The 24,616-nt window shown below is 31.6% G+C and overlaps 1 protein-coding gene across 1 annotated transcript; it reads left to right on the forward strand.

Annotated features, from left to right (window-relative positions):
- The first annotated feature begins 476 nt into the window (after nt 1-476).
- LOC139497938 (MAM domain-containing glycosylphosphatidylinositol anchor protein 1-like) lies at nt 477-8,493 on the forward strand. Its single transcript, XM_071286189.1, has 5 exons — nt 477-541; nt 1,625-1,765; nt 2,392-2,486; nt 3,596-3,728; nt 8,256-8,493. The coding sequence occupies exons 1-5, from the start codon at nt 478-480 to the stop codon at nt 8,465-8,467; spliced, it is 645 nt and encodes a 214-aa protein (XP_071142290.1). The 5' UTR covers nt 477; the 3' UTR covers nt 8,468-8,493.
- Nucleotides 8,494-24,616: the final 16,123 nt, after the last annotated feature.

Genomic DNA, 24,616 nt, shown 5'->3' on the forward strand with positions numbered 1-24,616 from the left:
TACATCGAAGATTGTTTTATTAAAATCAGAATTGACTTACAGTTTTATATGATAAATAATAAACACGACTGTAATCGGTTTAGACATCTCAGACATTAAACAAATCACAAAGAACACCACTTAAAACTAAAACATGCGAATCCCATTAAACCAAGCAAGAGGTAATCTTCTTCTTTAAACATATGAAAATTGATTTAAAAATGTCGTAATAAGGTATTAAAATAATTGGAAAGCAAAATGTACATGATGTATGAGCCGCTTCAGTGCATACTATCTTGAAAATGTTATATTTAACAATCCGAACCCGTCAGGTTGTCCTTATTGGTAAGTTTGGACCTCAATTTTTGTTTTTTTCGAGCTTGAAATAGCAATCAAAATTGATCACAAGTAAGTGCATTGCACTTGCATCTGGCAATTAGCTCTTTCTCAATAATTCGGAATATAGAATTAATATAGAACAATATCAATTTCAGAATTATGATGAAGTTTTTTTGTTTGATTGTAATCATCCTCCGCACAGTGTATGTGATTAATGGCAATAGTAAGTATGTCATAACTACATGTAGTATAGCTTGTTCGCTTTTTGATCAAAGACGATTTTTTATAATTGCTTTTTTGACCACAAACAATTATGTTTTGACATGTACAGTGCTGAGATTTGGAGCGAGGGTCAAAACAAGGTCCACGTGCAAGATAACTTTGAACTTGGTTTACCAATCTAAACAGAGTTACATCCAAATAGAATTAGTGTTCAAGACTGCTTTCAACCGATACACTGTTTACAAAATGTGTTAACACAAGAGTTTGGAAGACATTTAAAAAGGAATAAAAACTCAAGTTGAAAAGTGTTGCTGTTCAATAGAATTACTAGAGAAATGCGTATGAGCGTTGTAAAGTTACCAGAACCTCTTTTTTGGAGATGGTGACATTGATTATTACGATTTTTTAAGTAAATATGACTCAATTTATGTTTAATATTCAATTCAATACATTTCACCAGAAACAGAAACAACCTGTTTAGATGAATACGTATGCACACACTAAACAATTCGAACAAATTGGCAATGGAACTTTAACTCGTAAGTTACTTGTAAGTAAGGGGACGTGTTACAGTAGTAACTGAAGAACACGTAGGTAGATACTTACATTCTGATTTCAGCTTTAAACCCCGTCAGCGGAGATTAAAATGAGAGGTGTGGTTTTCAAGAAATCATAAATACCACAATAACATAACACATTAAAAATCAACACTTTTCTCAAAAATATCACATTTTTATTTATGTCCTATATTTTACGTGGGTAATATTGAAAATATGATTGTGAATCATACCACATCCTCTTTTTTAGATGTATGTTTTCGTATGTTTCCCTCAAAATTCTGTTAAATACCATGTTTGATCTGATAATTAGATATACTAGAGCTTGGAGAGTATATCTCTATCTATTTGCTAGAATAACTGCCGAATTTTCAGCAATTTGACGGTAATATTTAGCACTTTTCCAATAATGGAATTGTTTACATTTTATGAACATATATCTTTAGTATTAAAACATGTATCACATCATAAACTGAATAAACAAGAGCGAATGATATCATATTGTATCGATGTACTGTTCTCTTTAGTACTCACTGGACAATGTCTGGCTTCTAATGGTAAATGTGGAACAAAAGGTCTAACGTGTGAACAAAAGTTTGGACCAGGATGGATTAATAAGGGCACATGCTGCCACGAAAAGCCATGTTGCGAAGAGGAGGAATCCACAGGCAAGTGTTTGAATAAGATACCATGCTGCCACGTTGCAAATAATATTGAACTGTAAAAGTTGTTTTTGAAACAATTCATAGAAAAGTGTTTTCCTCCTCTTTCATAGATAGTTTGTACTCGACTTCAAAGAAAGTGGCGACTAGTGCATCCAACAACAACGTCATTTTAAATCTAAAATTAACATATTTATACAAACTATATCCGATTTGAACTTTTCCCGTTGAAGACAAAACAATTACGGTAGATTGCATATAGTGCGACGTTGTCCTTAATGATGTCTTCATACTGCTATTTTATTTGTTTTGACTGTAACGTTAACTGCTAATTAAGTCATCACATATAGTACTAGCCAAAATGATTCCTGAATCACATAACCATCAACAGATAATTATTTCAATTTGTATATTATTATTGGTTGGAACAGATGCAAAATTAAAACCAACAATATGAACACAAACAGTTTTTATTATATTTTCGAGATGCTACATTGTACGCATGTTGTAGTGAAATATAAATCAAAATAGACAAAAGGACACCCCTAAATCAATGGTACAGTTAAGACTTATTGATCTTATTAATATGATTCCATCGACTTAAACATATTACGATTTATTATCATTAACAGTTAAACCAGAAATAACCTATAGCTGTGGATTTGAGACAACTGCACAATGTTTTTTTAAACTAGCTAGATATAATTTTGATTGGACTCGGGGATCTGTAAGTTCTTTAACAAAAACAAGTATATTTTGTCTCTGCAAATATACGGTAAACATATTGAATGTCCATGTTAGTTTTAATATTTGCATTTTAATATCAAAATTATGTACACTTCTAACATATATCTGTGTCAATATTATATTATTTTTCCTTCACACATACATGAAAAGTACCTTAGGTATGTAAAAATCTGTAAATATAAATACTCATGTAACAAATAGTGTGTGTCTAGGTGTAAATAACGAATTGTATTAAATTGGCAGATTAATGGTTAAGATGTGATTTTTATCGATCTTATTTCACAAAGACAATTTACATGATTAAGCAATCAAGGCATACTTTGGATCTGCAACATGTCATTTGCATTAAATATTTAGAATCGGGTAGTTTTATCTGACCGTATTCAGATAGACAAAGGGGTCATCTAAGTGTAAGAGTATGTTTTAAATTGAAATATGTGAGTCCATGGTATATACCCCTCATATCCTTTTATTATAAAGTTTCTTATGATTCCGTAATTTTGAGTGACGTAGGCATACCAAAATTACAATTTTATTTCAGCATCTATCGAAAACCTACGACTTCCCGAGTTATTTGTGTCAGCATTAAAACAATGCAAAAAAAAAAAAAAAAAACGAAGCTTAATTTAACATGCACTTTAATGGTTCTGGTATTAACATTTGATTATTTCAATAAATCAATTGTATGCTTATTTTTGTAATCTTAAAGGGTTATAAAGTGTTAATCGGTGGCATATTTTTTAGATTGTTCAGTCTATTACATTACAAAATAACATACAATTTTTAAAAAGCAGTTTTGAATAAATTCACAGATTACAAAAGTTCTAAATGGTGAAATTGAAACCGTTATGGAATAACCGTTTCAAAGATGATATCGGATATGTTCCTTACGTCGTAACTTCAATCCCTGTCCCTTTCGTGAATTTGACTGCCCCTCTTGTATATGTCGTCCCTCTGTTACAATGATTGCTAGTTTCTAAGTTGATAAGGTACACCTTCAACATGTGTTTCTACAAATAACGCAATGAACGTGGATAGAAATACATATTAATTTTATTGGTTTTTATGTTTTAACTGTTGTCGCTTTAGGGTTCTACTCCTACCAGTGGCACTGGTCCCACATCAGCAGCCGAGGGGATATACTACATGTTCATAGAGACAACCATTAACAAACGCCCTGATTCATTGGCTGTACTCGATACAGATGGTACAAACTTTCAAGGTAGGACTTTCATAATAACTGGTTATTGTGTTTCCCTAGTTATTTTGTTCATTTTCATTATACTTTATGTTCACAAAATAACAGACTACCTGAAATCATGAAGGTTATAACTAGACTTTAGAGGAATGTTTGGGATTGACATGGTTGCCTCTTCTACAGGGTGGTTTGTAAAAGTTTTTTTCTCTATTAAAATGGTTTCGATTGATGGATTATTTATTAGTACAAAAATATGCCGAATTTAATGTTTTGGTTAGAAAGAAAAAAACTCATGAAATTGTATATCAGTTATCAATAATACCATAACACCATGCAAAAAAGCAACCAAGGATTCAAAAGGCTTTTTGATAAAACCAATAAGAGTACCTCACAATATTTTAGATTAAATATATTAGAGTTGATTATCATCCAAGTATTCTTTTAGATTAAATATATTAGAGTTGATTATCATCCAAGTATTCTTTTAGATTAAATATATTAGAGTTGATTATCATCCCAGTATTCTTTTAGATTAAATATATTAGAGTTGATTATCATCCAAGTATTTCTATTCTATAAGTTAGTATTGGACATCATTCTGTCCCGTTTAAACAGGTTTTAGTCAGTAAGAGTGGAGTAAAAGATATTGAGGTTACTGCTTTAAAAAAGATATACTCATTTAAAAAGACATGATATAAGCTCAATGATTTTATAAAAGAAATGGATGTCAACGATCATAAATTGATACCCAAGAATAAAAGTATCTAAAAAAAATCTTCTTTACAAATAGTCGTTCGTGTTTTAACGATATGTAATAAGTAGAAAATTCCAACTATTGTTCGATTTTTTTTAACTGAACGTTGCAATGTGAAATGATACGACTTGTTGGTTCTGGGAATATATGTTCAGTTTGTTTTTCATATACGTCTTACAGTATTTCGTTATCCGGTTTATGGAATGTAGGCAGAACGTAGGCAAAGGGTGTTTTTATATATTGGTTTTCGTATTTGATGTATTTCGATATTATTGAATATATCATTTGATCACTTGGTGTAAATTAACCAAATATCAGAATTGACGAACAGACGCCATTGATGCCTTGATTTGTATATCACTACAACAAATAACAAACACTAATTTTGTTTGGATATTGAACTGTCATGGCAACATTTAATCAAAATTCATTCAAACAACAACAACACGATTGAACTAATCAGTGTATCACAGCTTGGCGTTCCAAATTAAAGCTGGTGTACTGAAGGGCGGCCCATTCAGAAATATTTCAGAATTAGCAGCTGGGCTATCCATAGTCTGCATAAAATTGATTACATTTCGCTCCGGTTGTGTGACTGGGCTTCAGCATGTTACCATGACGGATATTTGTATGAAGACTGGAGCATCTGAAAAATAAATAAAACCAGCAGCAAACAAAGTTCAGTTCATAAGGGTGGGAGAGGACGGGTCTTAATTATTTAGCGTCCTCTACTTTCGGTTTTCAATGTAAAAGTGACCGTTAAATTGCACGGACTTTTACTACTCGGCTATCACATGCTCAAGTTATCATAATAAGAGTAAAGGATGACTCGATTTGTCGAGTCTCAATACATGTATATGTTAATTCAATAAATAAATTTAATTTACATTTAATTAAATTCTTTTATTTCGTCTAAGTAGCTGTCGTTGTTCATGTTGTATACAATTTCATTAATTTAAATCGTGGTATTTTTTTTGTTGATTTCTAGTTTTTCAACATAGTCTATTTCGTCGTTTGACTAATATTCACCCTCATTGGCGTAGATGTTGTTATGTTCAACTACTGTAATGTTGTTGTTTTTCTGCTTTATTGCTCTTAATTGTTTGAATGTGTAGTAAAGTACGTAGACATTGCATTTTCTTTTTTTGTCATGTTTTTTTTTTGTTTTATTTGGTTTTTAATATGAAAGTTCCATTTTTGTGTGGAATAAGTGTTCTATAGGATTGTCGCCTAAACTAGGAGAACACTAAATTTTCTGACTTTTCTGTAAATGAATGATTTGGTGGCAGTACAGTTTTCTATTCATAGAAGAAATGATTTAATCAGTTTACTTGCGAATTTTATTATAAATCTTTAAGGATACTTGTCCTAGAGATTTTTCGCGTCGGTATAAAGTCCAAGCCCTAATTACCACTGGTATTTAAAAAGCGATAACCGTAACTGGAATTACGACTATCCCAATATGGCGACGGCAGATATGGGTAAAATCTGTACAGTATTTTTTTCTCAAATGTAGCATTTGTGTTGTCAATAGTTACTCAGCTGCAAGGTTTTTCTATACCCTTACATCATATTTGTATCGTAACGGTGCTCTAGTTCTTTGAAAATTGCTGTTGAAAAGTTCGGGATGGTAATCGTAACTGGGAAAACAAGATAATCGTAATTATGGTACATATAATGAGAGGATAATCGTAACTGGATAGTGTTTTATTGTTATTGACATTGAAACGTATATCTGACAGCATACGATAAAATTATGGTGATGAATTAATCACGAAATCGTTCCAACATTTTATGTCATTCTTTTTTGTTCATGTATGAATAATAGTTTAAATGAAAACAGCTACGTACTAGTATATCATAAAATTGAAAGGGTGAACCGCAAGCTTCAGGAAATTTGGAATTTGGGAAAACACGAACTATGTTAAAATAAAGAAATTTCAAATAATAAGGAATGTCTCCAAAAAAGGGAATGAGAGAAGAGGCAATTTTAAATTGATAAATTTTAATAGTAACAATAAACTATTCTAGATCATTTACCATCCAAACTGTTTAACGAAACGTCCTAACATACAGATTGAAATAAACAATTAATTTCCCCATAGGCGACAATGATAGCCTTTTTTGTGATACAGACTTTAGAAAGTCGATTTTTTTAACAAATCCTTGCTAGAATTGGAGAAAAGTTATTCGGACAGTCATTTTTGGTCCAAAAAATATAGGTTCGCGTTGCTTTTCTTAACGTATTTTGTACTAAAAATCATATCAATTTTGCACTTAAAAAACGTGTCTCGTCCTAGCGTTGAAAAGACATGTCATTTCTGTTAGGGCTAAGGAAAAAAAAAGTTTGCCTATGATATTATGCAGAATGCACGAAGTCTCAAATAATAAAAATTTACGGGCGCACATATCAACCAATGAGGATTACCTATACTCTTAATTCTGAATACCATTGGTATTTTGGATTTATGTCATCGTTTAACTGGACATTTGCATTTTAATACGCAAAATACTATTGAAATGCTCAAATACACATTTTATTATTTTTCAGTTACTATTACCTGATAAAGAAATTACGATTATCGAAAAAAAAGAAAAATGCCATTGAGTTACGATTATCATCCCGAATTTTCAACAGCACAATTTTCAAAGCCTTTAGACAATTCTATTGCACCTTTACGAATCAAACATGGTGTATTGGTATAGAAAAACCTTGCAGCTGAGTAACAATTGACAAAAAAATGTTACATATGAGAAAAATGACTGTAAAGCATTTACCTATATCTGCCGTCGCAATATAGGGATAGTCGTAATTCAAGTGACGTTTATCAGTTTAATACCAGTGATTACGCAACGTAATAATTTCTGTGTTTGTAAATTATTTATTTGAATGGTTTAACACAAATTGTTTAACATTTTGTAGGTTGTTATTTTGTTGAGCAATATTAAATCGCTGTTTTCTGTGAATGAATTTATAAGCATCAAAACGTTCAAACTTATAATTTTGTCGAATAAAAACCAAAATTTTTATACGTGTGAATGTAAAAAACATATTTGTAGTGGGGTCTCAATACAGCACAGACAACATTTACAAAAAGAGCAGAAAAGTGGAAAAGTATATTTTACCAAAACGCACGGATGTTCTTAAATCCTGCTGATTGTCATTTCGATTGCCAATAAACGGATTACCAGAAAAACGAAACGTTCTTAATTATCAATTTTATACCCAACAGAAAACAAAAAACACACGATTGACTTGAGCAAAAAATGGTAAACTGCAAACATGAGGTGCAAAAAACTGGTACATCATATCCGAATTTCGACAATTAAAATCTCTTCAGAGATGTAATGAATCAAAACGGTATTTTGAAGGCCATATAATTACTTCGTTACTGACATGATTTAACAAACATGATCTAGGTTACTAGTATTGAATTAACTGGTTGCATTTGTCCTTTTTATAGACTTCGTATTCTTATAAAAAAGCTTCAGAGTCTGCAATTTGATTTTCAAGTATACGTCAGTTACGCTAGACGTCAATATTACAATACAACATGATTATACCTCTTCAGTAAACATGGTACATTTCTGAGAGAAGAACACAACGTATATTTAATTTCAAATCGAACTTGTAGCTAATGAAACTTTAAAACTATCTGCCGATGGGAAATTTCCTTTACGATGAAAGAATAAGTAATCAAAATAGTCACGTGAATAATATTGTATTCGTCACATCTTAATTTCATGTCTCATTGAGGTCGTTTCCATATATTGATCATTAACTGATTTTTTTCCAGCCTGTCCTTGGTGTCTGTCCTTCCAGTACCATATGAACGGACCAAATATAGGATCTTTGAGAGTATATACATCAGATAACACATCTTCTTTGACTCGCATATGGACAATAACAGGACAGCAACCTGATCCTGACTCTTGGAAAACTGCTACCATAGATATCCCACAATATAGTAATCTTCGTGTATGTATACTACGACTCATTTGTAACTAATGTATGAAAAATAAGAGTTTAAATTGAACTTATGTGAGGTTTTGGAAATTGTATCAAATGTTCAGACTCCTTCATTTTCTTTCATACAAAACAATGTAAAATATTTTACCCTTTCACACCAATTTGTCTTTTTATATAAACTTAATAGGCCGTAAAGGGTCATTTGCTCTAAATTTAAGTAGATTCTAAATTTTTTTCTATTGATTCGAGATCAAAATAATACCAATGTAAAATAAAATAAAAGTCCGAGCTAGCTTTTTCCTGCCATTTAAAAAAAATAGTTATCTCAAAAAGGAGCTCCATGACCTATCGATATTTTCGCTTAGTTTGTTCCTTAACTATCGCTATTGTGACTTAAGGTATCAATTTGAAATTCTTCATTTTTAAATTCCACAAATCCTCACCTAAGTACATTCTTAAGCAGAAATTGCTATCAAAGTATGTCATGTTGCCGTTAAAATGTAAAAAGTGCTCAACATATGGAAATGCGGAAAAGTGGTATCTGCATATGATTGATAATGAGACGAGTATCCAGCAGTCCAAATGACATGGATAAATATCGCAAACATGAATACCAAATTGAAATGACACACCGTCACTGATCTAAATCGAACATTCATAATAGTTTCCTTTGATCTGTTTGTTATATTAATGTTGTAAGTATTATGTTACTAACTGCTTTGGTAGACTTTCAACAATTCCTTAACCATGTTGCAAGTATTGTGTAACTTAACATATCACTCTTTAAATCATCCTGTAAGTATTATGTAACTTGACAAACCAGTCTTTAGTTATCATCTTGTATGTCTGGTGTAACTTGACATACCACACTTTAGTTATCATCCTGTAAGTATTGTGTAACTTGACATACCAGACATAAGTTATCATCCTGTTACTATTGTGTAACTTGACATACCACACTTTAGTTATAATCTTGTAAGTGTTGTGTAACTTGACATACAACACTGTTGTTATCATCCTGTAAGTATTGTGTAACTTGATATACCACTCTTTAGTTATCATCCTGTAAGTATTGTGTAACTTGACATACCACACTTTAGTTATCATCTTGTAAGTATTGTGTAACTTGACATACAACACTGTTGTTATCATCCTGTAAGTATTGTGTAACTTTAAATACAACACTGTTGTTATCATCCTGTAAGTTTTGTGTAACTTGATATACCACTCTTTAGTTATCATCCTGTAAGTGTTGTGTAACTTGACATACCAGACATAAGTTATCATCCTGTTACTATTGTGTAACTTGACATACCACACTTTAGTTATCATCTTGTAAGTATTGTGTAACTTGACATACAACACTGTTGTTATCATCCTGTAAGTTTTGTGTAACTTAACAAACCACTCTTTAGTTATCATCCTGTAAGTATTGTGTAACTTGTTATTTCACACTTTAGTTATCATCCTGTATGTTTGGTGTAACTTGACATACCAGATTTAAGTTATCATCCTGTTACTATTGTGTAACTTGACATACCACACTTTAGTTATCATCTTGTAAGTATTGTGTAACTTGACATATAACACTGTTGTTATCATCCTGGAAGTTTTGTGTAACTTGATATACCACTCTTTAGTTATCATCCTGTAAGTATTATGTAACTTAACAAACCATTCTTTAGTTATCATCTTGTAAGTATTTTGTAACTTGACATACAACACTGTTGTTATCATCCTGTAAGTTTTGTGTAACTTGATATACCACACTTTATGTATCATTCTGTAAGTTTTGTGTAACTTGATATACCACTCTTTAGTTATCATCCTGTAAGTATTGTGTAACTTGACATACCAGACATAAGTTATCATCCTGTTACTATTGTGTAACTTGACATACCACACTTTAGTTATCATCTTGTAAGTATTGTGTAACTTGACATACAACACTGTTGTTATCATCCTGTAAGTTTTGTGTAACTTGATATACCACACTTTAGGTATCATCCTGTAAGTTTTGTGTAACTTGATATACCACTCTTTAGTTATCATCCTGTAAGTGTTGTGTAACTTGATATACCAGACATAAGTTATCATCCTGTTACTATTGTGTAACTTGACATACCACACTTTAGTTATCATCTTGTAAGTATTGTGTAACTTGACATACAACACTGTTGTTATCATCCAGTAAAAGAAGAGGGACGAAAGATACCAAAGGGATAGTCAAACTCATAAATCTAAAACAAACTGACAACTCCATGGCTAAAGTTTTGTGTAACTTAATATACCACACTTTAGGTATCATTCTGTAAGTTTTGTGTAACTTGATATACCACACTTTATGTACCATCCTGGAAGTATTGTGTAACTTGACATATCACACTTTAGTTATCATCTTGTAATTATTGTGTAACTTGACTTACAACACTGTTGTTATCAACCAGTAAGTTTTGTGTAACTTGATATACCACACTTCAGGTATCATCCTGTAAGTTTTGTGTAACTTGATATACCACACTTTATGTACCATCCTGGAAGTATTGTGCAACTTGACATATCACACTTTAGTTATCATCTTGTAAGTATTGTGTAACTTGACATACAACACTGGTGTTATCAACCTGTAAGTATTGTGTAACTTGATATACCCCAATTAAATTATCAATATGTAAGTATTGTGAATCCATGAAGAGCCTGCTGATCGATATTTTATAAAAATGTTTCACAGATATGTTCACTGCATTAACTTTGTTTTGTTCCATGATGTCTTTTGTCGTGATATCACTAAATATATTCACTGTATTTACTAATTATTGTAACTTGATATCTCAAATTCAGTAAAATATATTGGTATATATATATTGTTAATTCTTTTAAACAAAACAAAAAAGATCAAGATCACGTATGAATTACAGCCATACAGAAAATAAATAAAATTAAAAACCAATTGTTCAGAGAACAATTGAAGGTCTTTCCATCAAAACAATGTATTTTGATATTAAAGTTGTGAAACTAAGTTTAAAAATGTCATTTCAATCGTCAAATGATAGCTTCTAGTACACTGATTCCAAAAATATTTGGTTTCCATACATTTTTTTTAAATAAGGGAGATAATTTGTTACTTCTGGTTTGAAAAATGTTACTTACGATTATATTTGAATATTTACTTGACACTGATTCCAAAAATATCTGGTTCTATATACTTTTATATTAATAAAGTACAAAAAATAGCTACTTCCGGTTTACAAAAGGTCATTTCCGGTTGTTTCTTTCAAGGTTAAATGGTTTGATACCATTTTCCAAAAGTTTCATAGCTTTATCATGTATACATATAAAATAAAAGCAAAGGTCAAAATCTAGAACGTCAAATTAAGCTATGACCTTGAGATCAATTTCAAGGTCATGAACTAAGGACCTCAAATCAAAAGACCATAGGTCTTAATTATATTTGGTTAATGACTTATATCACCAAACACGTATTTTTAAATACAAGAGGGGAGAAAACTCCCTTTTACGTTCAACGTGCCCTTGTAATAAAAATTTATGTGTTACGACACGTTGCAACTAACAATTTAGTAAAAATAATTTGTTGATATCTTATACGGTCTTTGGATATAAGTGAAAATAAGCCAAATTCAAATATTAGAATATGACCTTGTGACCTTGACCTAATTTTCATTTTTTTGGACCAAGGACCTCAAATCAAAAGATCCTAGGTCTCTATCACTTATGGTTTATAAGATAGAAATGCATATCACTTATATCAGATGCATAAGGGGAAATAACTCTCATATGGAGAGGTCATGTTGCTTCGGTCAAAATAGGACAAATCATGCAAAGGATATAACGAGCAATTTTGTAAAATAAATTTGTCGTTATCTTTTACGGTTGCGAAGGAGTTGTGAGCACAAGGAAAACAGTGTTTGGGGAGATAACTCCTACAAAGAATAGTATTCGGTTACGCAGGGTAAATTTCAAAAGCGCATAAACTGTTCGATATCATATACCAAATATCAAAGCGACATATTGCGAAACAAATGTTTATCGCAAGAACAAAATTAGGCGGAAGAAAAAAACAAATAATCAGAAGAAAAACAATAGGTCTTTCCAAAGAAAAGTGGAAAGACCTAATTACAATTAACAATACATCTATAAAAAAGTTTTTATTTAAAACGTAAAAATGAAAAATTAGTACCAACATATTTAATATAGTTTGTGACAGTGTATTGCAATACCATTTACAAATGTGTTGTTATAGATCAGCATTGGAGCGACTCGGGGGAATGGTGACCAGGGTGACATTGCTATTGATGATATCATTCTCAAATCTGGTACTTGTACTAGTAAGTATTAATTTATTATTGTCGTTATCATGAATATTCATGAGATATTTTCCTTTTCATGTTAAACTTAAACTAATGGATCAATGTTTCCATTTCCATTAAATAAAGAGAACAAACTATGGTTACATGATGTTGCGTGTTTTTTTTCAAATATAAAAAAAAACGATCTAAATACAGAATGGGGAAAACACCGACAAACATCCAAAGAGGTATTATACTGAATTGAAAAATGTCTTCATGTTTTGCATTTGAAATTAATCGACACTTTCTTACTGAATTCATTTTGCATTTGAAACTTTGATATATGTCACTAGAGATTTGTCAACAACAATCGAGCGAACAATCGATTTAAAATGTTTAATACTTCAAAATTATCATGGGAGAAATAAGCTGGTACAAAATTATATCTAAATAAAATAACTTGTAAAGAAATATTTATTTACAATCGTTAAGAAAATTTATTTGTTCTTTGATACCATTGATGGCACCAATTGTACTGCATCAGATGCTTATATTCGTCGGTAAATATTAAGTGACTTAAAGTAAAAATTTAGTTTGAAAATGAATTGTAGATAAATGCTTCATATCGCATGTTTAACATGTATAAGTCGTTAATCCCTGCATGTGGTCCGTCACACTATGTTGATATGTTTATGTCTTTCAGTTTGGTTTCTTTAATTTGTAGTGTCATAGATGTATACCTTACATCGCGTTTAATTTATATAATATTTGCATTATACAAATAATACATATTTCATGATAAGAACTTATTACTTACTGAGACGTATTAACTTATCAAGATGGTCTTTGTGATAGTTTTAAGTCAAAGTAAAATCTCACAGATAACCAAATTAACAGATAACTTTGATAAAATACATAGCTATAATTCTTATATGATTTGCATATCTATATCTATATTTATAATTGGTCAACTAGAAATTTTCTCTAAGGTTACACTTCGATAAACCATGTTTCCGAAACTACTTTTGTCATCTTTTAATGCGCGGTACACAAGCTTGCAGTAATCCTTGGATTTTCAGCAAATTGAGATAAAAAAAAATGCATTTCAGTTGTGACTATTTTATTGCATATATATCAAAAAAAGAAATAAAATAAATACACTAAAGCTTCGAAAATGAATCAAATTTTAATTCAAACAAAAGTCCGCGAAATTTTATGAATGATTTGGCGAATTTACGTCATGGCAAAACACGACGTCATACGAATGAAAACTTACATTAGATATATTATTTAAATACTTGCACGCTTCATATTCAGATAATACCTCATTAAAATGAAGTTTTCGAGGTAGGTGTTATTCCATTTTAGATTCCGTTGCATTTTACGAACATTTGTGGATTTTAGAAAGTCAATATGGCGACCAACTCCTTAGTTACGGCATGTCAATTGTGCATTTGATGGTTTTTATAGTAGCGTTTACACAAAAAAATGTTAATAAAAAAAACCGATTATTTGACTTATGCATTATAAGGGCGATCAACTCACAAACTGAATAAAAGTCCGAAGGATTTTTATGTTAAGTTTGTGATTAAGAGCCCTGCTTTACACATCAATAACTCTAGAAGCAAATTTTGTTAATCCTATAATGTTTTTCAAACATGTATTGGGCTATGTGGATAACAAGTGAACAATATTTTACGTTTTATTTTTTAATGTAAAAAAAGTTTTTAATTAAGTTTTTGAAATATTCCATAAAGAATTTGATGTAAGAAAACATTAAAGATAACACCTATTTTTCAATAAATACAATAAAGTTGCCGTTTTTTTCTTATGAATTATAACATTTAAAGTGTTTTAACAAACAAATTAATTGATTGTAAGAGTAAGTAACATGGTTATTACTCTATTTAAAACAAAACAAAAATGGACTTAAATTTTACTTCTGCTGCATAAATCGACAGGTGTGGGACATTCGAGTTATCTGAATTATTGATTTATCAAAATTTACTCAACCATACCAAATTCATGTGCATTACTGTATTAAAAGGCATGAAATGCATTTGGTTTTGAACCTTAAGAGTTAAAATAGATTTACATAAATTCTACAGATATCAATAAAGGCAAATCCATAAAACATGCAAAATACCAAGAGAAGCAATTCAAAAATCCAACAATAGGTTGGTGTTAAACTAATTGTACAGTGAAAAGATTTTTACCTTATTTTCATAGTGCCTTCTCTTGGTCTCATGTACGTTTGAATTAAACATCCTTGAGTAGTTATAAATATATCATGAAGATTACACATTGAGTAAATCAATCGACAATCATAATTCCGTCTCATTATAGACTTACACAACTTAAGTAAAAATTTGGCTTGCAATATTTTTTGAAGCTTGTAAGTTGGATTGTCGGGTTTTTTGGCAATGGTAAACACTTTCAACAATTTGTTGAAAATACTAAACGAAAAGTAGAACTTGGTATAACCAGATTAGTGTATGCAGAATATGAAAACATGCTCTGTAAATTTTATTAGAAAGTGAAACAGTTAAAAAGAGACAAACCTACACGTGTCTTTCATAATCTACACATAAGATAAATATTCTCTCTCCCGTTATGACATTAGATAATACAGTCGTGAATATGGCATTTACATTCATAATGTTTTTTTTTAATATCAGAAAATTTTCATAAAAAGGTTGGGGACATTGTGTAAAACTATTTGTTTCTCTTTTTTAGATCCTTGAGAGTGAATAGAAAACAGAAAAAAAACCGATGACATTGATTGAAGGATATTCATAGTTGCTTGTTCATTATAATGATCATGGTGATATTTAGTAGCTAGTACTTTATAATGAACGTGTGATAATAACAGTTACCTTTTAATTATAATGATGCGGTTATACAAAGATAAAAAAAAAAATAGCACAATTGAAATTGTTTTTTCTTTATATATTTGTTTCCCTTTAAAAAAGAGGGGATATACTGCTTTCTGTTAGTGTCTTTTATGATCGCTCATTCGTCATAGCATGAGTCAATATAACCTCCATCGATTTCCATACGGAACTGCCAATATATATAACAGGAAAGAGGCTGACCTTATTTTAATAGTTCATTGACTGCTTTGTTTTAGGTGATTTGCATATTTATCGTGAGTAGTAATTTTTCTAAGGATTTCTTGCAAGGTCTACATATGTATCAAACAGAGTTCACCTTACCTTAACCTTATTCCATGTATCAGTAATAAAAGTTAAAATTACATAATTAGGGTTCATTTCGCAGATACTATTAATACAAGCAGTAGATACACTATATATGGTGTATGGAATGATCATAAGGTGTAATGTCACACTGGCAAGCTTTGTCTGATATTGGCCTAATTTGCATTTTTAATTTGACAATGTTATTATTTGCTAGTTTTGATTCGTTTTGCAGACACTATTTTCATAAGGTATACTATAGTTGGTATATGAAATAAATGTGAAATGTACGTGTCCATCTGACAGGTAGCATAAAACCATTACCCCTGTGCATAAGTCAATGGTATCATATTATCTACATTGCAGACCTCATCTCGATGGTTCATTGGTTAGTGTTGAATTTTCGTGTCAAAATGTGTTACTACATTCAAATATAGGTTAATTATTTGTGTGTGTTTAAAATTATTTTAAGGTATATTTTTTTGTTTGAAGCGTACATCTGACTTCAACCTGAGTAACACTGTTTTTGATATTCATAAGCTTATTTGAAATTTGTTTTAACGCCTTTGTCTAAGAGATTGCACCATTAAATTAATCGTGATCCACCTTTAAATATACTATGCAAAAACAGAAACTTTACATTGGTTTTTAATTTGAAAATATCACATATATTAATTTCAAATATTTTCATGATTAAAACTAGTAACCTGAATGATTTATCTATCATATTTACTCATTTATAAAATATCGGGAATGACGTGACGTCATTTTCTGATTTCAAACAAATAAGCGGTTTTTTTTTAAATTTACCTGTATAGAGTTGGAATCGAGTTATTCTTTTTGTCATTGTTTGTGTTGCACACGATTGTTAACAAACGGTCGCATTAAAAAATTGAAAAATTTACACGTAAAACAATGCCCCGTCCACGCCAAAATGAGAGAGAACGAGCTATTAGGGTGTTAGCAGCAGGAACGACTCAAGTGCAGGTTGCAAATCATTTGAATGTCTCAAGAATGACTATTGCAAGGCTTGAGACTCGTCTTAGAGATACTAGCACAACACATGATCGCCCTCGTAGTGGCAGGCTAATTGAAACGACGTTACGTCCGGACAGACACATCCGCATCATTCATCTCCGGATTCTATTTGTACACGCGTCACAAACTGCACGACAAACCCACGGACATGCCAATAGAATATCTGCTAAAACAGTTCGTAACCGATTTCGTCAAGTTTGTCTAAGAGCTCGTCGTCCATTAGAGGGACCTATCCTTAAGCAGTGTCACAGGATGGCGCAACCTCAATGTACACGGGTGCGGATCCGATGAAATAGGCAAACATGGAGACAGGTCCTTTTTACCGATGAATCTAAATTCAACTTGAATTTAGCGACGACAGAACCAGGGTTTACCGGAGACGCAATCAACGATTTGCTGATGAATGGTGCAAGAAACAGATCGGTTTGGTGTTGGCGGCATCATGGCATGGGGCCTAATTACCTACCAGGAACGCACCGAGCTCAAAATCATCGTTGATAACCTAAATGCAATAAGGTATAGGGTCGAAATTCTGGCTCCAGTTGTCCTCCCGTTTCTCCGAAGACATTGTTTTAACCACGTTTTCAGCAGGACAACGCCCGTTGTCACGTGGCACACATTTTGATGACCTTTTTGGAGAATAACCATATTTCTGTGTTGCCTTGGCCAGCAATGTCTCCAGATTTATCACGAATTGAACATCTTTGGAACGAACTTGGACGACGTATCCGAAATAGTCAAAATCCACCGGAAACATGGGGAAAGCTAGCTCAGCTCCGAACAACACTTTTCAGGGAATGGAACAACATCCCTCAAGATTTTATTCAATGTCTTATTGATTCCATGCGACTGAGGTGTCAGGCGGTCATAAATGCAAGAGGTGGTTATACAAAGTATTGACATTTTAACCCGAATTCTGTACTCCACAGACACCAATCAATACTTAAATTTTCGTTCGTGTCATCCGTCCCATACAAAACGAAATATACCTTACTGTATGGCCAGGCGGATTTGTGCTTAAGTACAATAACATTCGAGAAGTACGTTTGAAGGAATTAAAAGGCTATTTGACACAACAGTTATACCCAGAGGGTCTAATTGAAAGTAGAATTCGAAAATCTAAACTACTGTCACTTCAAGAATAACAAACCCCGAAAGTGAAAAACACGGATGAAAACTTAAAAAAAAATACCATTTGTTAGTACACATGACCCGTATTTACCAAACGTTTTAAATACAATTGAATCAAACCTTCCGATTCTTCATGAAAGTGAAACTATGAAAAAAATGATACCGGAAGGAAACTTATTCTACAGCCGAAGACAACCTACAAATTTAAAGAAACGCTTAACCAGAGGACGGTTCGAACCGAAGGTTAGTGACTTTGAAATAAAGTCTTGCGGGGATTCAAGATGCGGTGTTTGCGGTCAAGATATAAAATATTTAGAAACGGGTAAAATGAAATCATTTAAAGATGGCAAAAAAAATTCATGTAAACGGCAATATGACTTGTAAGACAACAAATCTTATTTACTGCGTCACATGTCCTGGTTGTCACGAAAATTATATTGGACAGACAGGGAATAGCCTCTGTGAACGGGTGCGAGTTCACAAAGAACAAATAAAACACCCACAGTAGAGAAATTCCCCAATTAATGCCCATCTTGACACTTGTGGTAAAAAACATTTTCAAATAATGACTATTTATAAATGTAGACGAGAAGAAGCATAATTATAGAAAAAGAGATGGAACGATATTTCATAAAAACATTCCGATTGAGATTTAATCCAGAGAATTTCTAATAACGAACAATGCCGGAACGTCACAAACCTCCTTAACGACGTCTTCTATAGCGACACTACATCAGTTATCCTGAAGAGTCCCAATTGAAGGATGAAATCGATATTATGGAACTGTTAACTTTTCCTTATTTTACTATATTATTTAATGAATATATACATCTGCACATTTGAAAATTATTTTTTATGCCTATATATATATAGGTTAATGATAATTAGTTTTCTTGATTCACTGTTCTTTATGTTATTAGTAAACTATATTCAGTGTGTAGAAAAATCTTCTTCATTTTATTAGCATTAAATAAATTTGGCAACTGTTAGTGAGACAGAAACATTTAAATCCAGTGGAACAGTTGAGTGAACTCACGGATAATTGAATGTTTCATTTTATCAGCTTTTAATTTCTTGCATGCTTGGTGAAAATTGTTTGTCAAATCGACATTTGTCGGTTTTTTCATTTGAGTTGTCATTATAAAAGAGGGACGAAAGATACCAAAGGGACAGTCAAACTCTTAAATCTAAAACAAACTGACAACGCCATGGCTAAAAATGAAAAAGACAAAAAGAAAAACAATAGTACACATGACACAACATAGAAAACTAAAGAATAAACAACACGAACCCCACCATAAACTAGGGGTGGTCTCAGGTGCTCCGGATGGGTAATCAGATCCTGTTCCACATGTGGCACCGGTCGTGTTGCTTATGTGTTTACAAATCCGGTAAATAGTTTAATTCGGTAGGTCACATTCATGAAAGGGAAGGGGATTGTAGTTACGACGTAAGAAACATATCCGATATCATTTGTGAAACGGTTATTCCATAACGGATAATCTGACGGATCGTTTGTAATTAAATGCTTATGCTTAATTTACGTTTTTTTATTGAGTTAAGTCTGCCAATTGATATTTTATCGTGCGTTTTTCTATGTTGTGATGTTATGCTATTGTTTCAGAAAAAAGAGAAGGTTTGGATCCATTAAAACGTTTAATCCCCTTGCAAATGTTTGTACCTGTCCTAAGTCCCGAATCTGATGTACAGTAGTTGTCGTTTGTTTATGTAATTTATACGTGTTTCTCGTTTCTCCTTTTGTTATATAAATAAAACCGTTGGTTTTCCTGTTTGAATGGTTTTACACTAGTTATTTTGGGGCCCTTTATAGCTTGTTGTTCGGTGTGAGCCAAGGCTCCGTGTTGAAGTCCGCACATTGACCTATAATGGTTTACTGTTTTTTTTAAATTGTTATTTGGATGGAGCGTTGTCTCATTGGCACTCAAACCACATCTTCCTATATCTAATTATGAACAAACCTGGTTTTTATTGTATTGCAATTTGGGTGCTTTTAAAGCACATACACAACTCTTGGAATATTAGTTTTTTTAAAAAGGTTTTTGAGAATTAAACTTATATTGAACACACCTTTCCCATTGAACATAAAATAACAAAAGTAACAGATAACAGATACAGTCCAGTGTACCTTTTATCTTGAAATTGACAATAAGAGTCGGATGAAAACAAAAGTTAACGACAAAATAAATGATTGCAGCTTCCAAATTGTTAACTGTTCATTGGTATGCACCAACATTCAAGCAGCGCCTGCATGTAGAGTATATATGTCTCAGTTGTAACGGTATTCTAGAGCTTGCATGTCTCATCATAATGTCCTTGAGAGAGGTTTCATATTTTTGAGAAAGTCATCAAACCAAGATTTCCAAGTACTGAAGTTGAAATGATCCACCTTCGAAACTTTTACTGACACCATCACTAGATAGTTGAATTTCATCGAATGTTTGTTCAACAGATGATGACGTCTATTTTCTAATTGTCATGACCAGAAAAAGGAAGTCTTATCTACGGGTTTGTACTTACAGGAGTAACACTACATAATCCCCATAAAAACAGGCTCTGCTTTCACTTGGGGATTGTGTTGCTCCCTATTAAGTTTTCTATTATATGTGTTCTGTGCTGTGAGTCGTCTTTTCGCTGTTTCTCTTTTTGGCATGGCGTTTGCAGTTTGTTCGCGACTTATGAATTTGAATGTCTCTTTAGTAAACTTTCCTTTAGTGCTATTCAGTGAACAAAAAACAATATATACAAGAAAAAGGACCGATACATTATAAAAAGCTGTATATAAAGCAAGTCTACAAAAAACAATATGAGTATCATTTAGTTGGTTTTTTTAATACTACAAGGCTATTGTTAAAATGTAGTCACGGAATACTGGCATTATATCAAAACAGGGTAAAAATTGGTGATCATAATAAAAACTTTGATGGGTTGGCAGAGGTCTAAAAAGGAAAAAGGAAAAAAATGTTACAGTCATCCACCTAAGTACAGTAATTTAATAAATAACGTCACTTTTAATGTCCCGAAAGCATTGTTTATTTAAATTATTATTCTGGAAGAAACCTGGTCAAGTTTTTTAAACGCCATTACAATATAACTGTAGTACGTGACAAAAAGTACAATGTAAAATGATTGATTTTGAATGAAATACAAAAAAAATTAAGCATACTTTGTGTTCAAACCTTAAAAAAAGCGAGGCAGTATTCAGGGAACGACTTGATAAGCGAAATAAGAAAAGATCATTTTTGTCCAACTGTTTAATTTTACTAAAATATCGGAGGACCAAAAACCAATCTTAAGGGTTTTGCTAAATATTATGTAAGTAAATAAAGGCAACAGTAGTTTTCTGCTGTTCGAATTTCATAAATCGATTGGGGAAAAAACGGGATTACAAACTAAAATTGAGGGAAACATATCAAATATAAGAGATAAGAGGAGAAATACGACACAACACTAAAATGTAACAAAACCAAAAACGAACTATAATATAACAATGACAATTTTCCTGACATGGAACAATACATTTTAAGAAAAAAATTGTGGGTTGAACCTGGTTTTGTGGCTAGCAAAACGTCTTGCTTTTATGGCAATGTAAAATATAACATTAAATGAAAACATTACATGACAGGACTACAATACAAATAAATGGGAGAACATATAGCATAGCGAAACACACGCATAATAGCTATCAAAAGGAATCAAGTTGATAATTTAATTCAATATATTACAATTCTATATACGGGATACATATATTGAAAAGATATAATAAAAATGCCAAACCTGAAGTTAAATTCAAAGAGGAGAAGTGCATAAAACTAATTTAAGAATATATTAGTCCCATTAGCAACAAACGGAAAGAAAAGAAAAAAAAACTAACATATTAAAAGTCATCAGATTTATATGGCATGTTTACATGTGAACTCCTAACTATTATGACTATATTAAGACACCTGCTAAACAAAAAATAAAATAAATTTATATCATTTATTAGAAAGAGTTACTCGAAAGTCTGAGATAAAATAAAAAAATGTGCGTATCAAACAGTATTCTAAGAAAAAAAACCGCTACCATGTCAGTACAAAATATAGAATTGAGAATGGAAATGGGGAATACGTCAAAGAGACAACAATTCGACCACAAAGTAGTCAACAGCTGAAGGCCACCAATGAATCTTTAACGCAGAGTGAACATCCCGCAATCGGGGGTGTTCCTCGGCTGGCCCCTAAATAAAAGTTCAGTGAAAATATAGTATATATGGAAAGTTATTTCTATTTCCGTTATCTCATATTGCCATGTTGTTGTCCGCTGTCTATTGTATTGCTGTGTTACATTATCCTTCCAATCTTAACAAATGTAACATTTTAATTTCGAGTACGGGATATCTATCTAAATTTGTTTGTACGGTTAATAAACATGTAGGCAAACATTTCACGGAATTGACATTTTTGGAGCTGGCAATTTCAGACAGCAATGCAAGAAAAAAAGCTTGCACTACGTTTATTTTATTTATTTCGCATCAACTATTACGGTTTCTCACTGAATAATAATTACCGACTTCCTTAAAAGGGATTCACCTGAACCTTTTCATTTCCAGATACCAGAACATTTTTAGTAATTATTTACAATTTGAAATTGCGTCTGAATTCAGCTGGGAGGTGTACGTTATTTTGGTGAATTGTTACCCGTATAGTGCAGTGAAGGATTATGACATAGGTTATCAATCATATATTTACTGAGAAACATTAAACTTTTTTTTAATGTATATCAGTGTATATCAAACTATCAAATTAAGGTAGCACAATACAAAGATTTTTTCACCCCCAATCAGACAACTATAAACTGATGTAATTTCTTCATTTCAACTTTGAATTTTATAAATGAGGTACCAAAACAAAGAACAAAGATTAATCTTTCAAAGGTGATAATTTTATTATGACATAATTATTACAATAATTAATTATTATGTAATTAGTTGCTATATTGTGATGTCCACACTTGAATGATATTAGCCTCTTTGTTATGTATAGCATCCCAAAATATTTTATAGATTCTTGTGCAGCACAGTTTGACCTCCAAAACTGTGTCTCAGATTTTGCATATTGTATTTCATTCTCTCATAAACCGCCAATGAAGTTTGAAACCTCAATTCATAAGAGATCACTTAATTCAATTGGGTATAAAATGTGTTCTATTGATGTTTTTGGAAATCTGAGACACGGTTTTGAAGATAACTGGTCAAGGAACAACATGTGTGAAAATTAGGCATATAGGGACACCTATTTAGGAGCTAATTTCATTTAAAACTACATTTTCATGACAAAAATGAATGTGTCACAATTGATTAAAAAAGAATTTTCCCACTTGTACCCCATTAACTTCAATATAATTCACACATGTACCATGGGGATACTTCAGGATTAGCCATTAATCATAAATCAATTAGGTTTTGACCAGTAAGAAAGGATTCCATTTCAGCAATTCTAAATATATATAAAGAAATGCACACCCTATGCAACAAAAATCAGATCTGGCGGGAGATTTTATATCATTAGTGACCTTGCTGGAAGTCAGTTGCTACAGATATGGTCAAAACTCCACCTACCATGATAAACCTTTACTATAAATGATCTCAGAAGTTTAAGTACACATTGCATTTACTTTCTTCAATATGGCTATTATTCATTTAGTACATAAAATAATATGTTTTGATTTTTGCATTGTTACAAAAAGTAAGTTATGCTTTGTACACAAAATGATCAGTTGGTCAGTCTAGATGATCCATATGGGGGATTTCTAAAATTGTAATTGTATACAATGACAATAAGGTGTTTTACACAAACTAAGTACATTTGTTTTTCATTTTTTTGCAGTTTCATAATGAAATATTCAATTTGTATTTTCTTTCAAAAAGAATTCGTACGGTGACCTATAGTTGTTAATGTCTGTGTCGTTTTGGTCTTTTGTGGAGAGTTGTCTCATTGGCAATCATACCACATCTTCTTTTTTATATCATATTTCAATATTCTCCTTAAGATATTCTAGTATAAACATCAGAAACATTAATTGTTGTACAATTATATCTGTTTAATATCTGTACATTTATATTTTGATTCTCTCTATATCTCCTAATACATGTAATAGTTGGGTTTTTTTCTCCTGGCAGCTCCAATAAAGAAATGTATTTTTATTTGGAATTCAATAACTTCTTTTTTTCATAAATCCCTAATCCACCTCTTTTTCATAACTGTTATTTTTATTGATGGTCAGTGGTCATAAAGCTGTCAAATGATTCTATTGATAAACCACAAAGTACTGCCCACATGTTTCTATCTTGTATCAGTCAGACACGTGCATTTGTTTATAAAACTAATTATCATCAAAACTCATTAACAGTGCAAGATATGTAAATAAATTTTTCTTCTGTGGTTTTGGAATATTAAAAAGTAACAAAAACAGCTGAAAATGAAATTTTGATAAAATTTAGTTGTTTTTGTATTGTG

This window comes from Mytilus edulis, chromosome 12 (genome assembly GCF_963676685.1).
Source record: "Mytilus edulis chromosome 12, xbMytEdul2.2, whole genome shotgun sequence".
Taxonomy (NCBI): domain Eukaryota; kingdom Metazoa; phylum Mollusca; class Bivalvia; order Mytilida; family Mytilidae; genus Mytilus; species Mytilus edulis.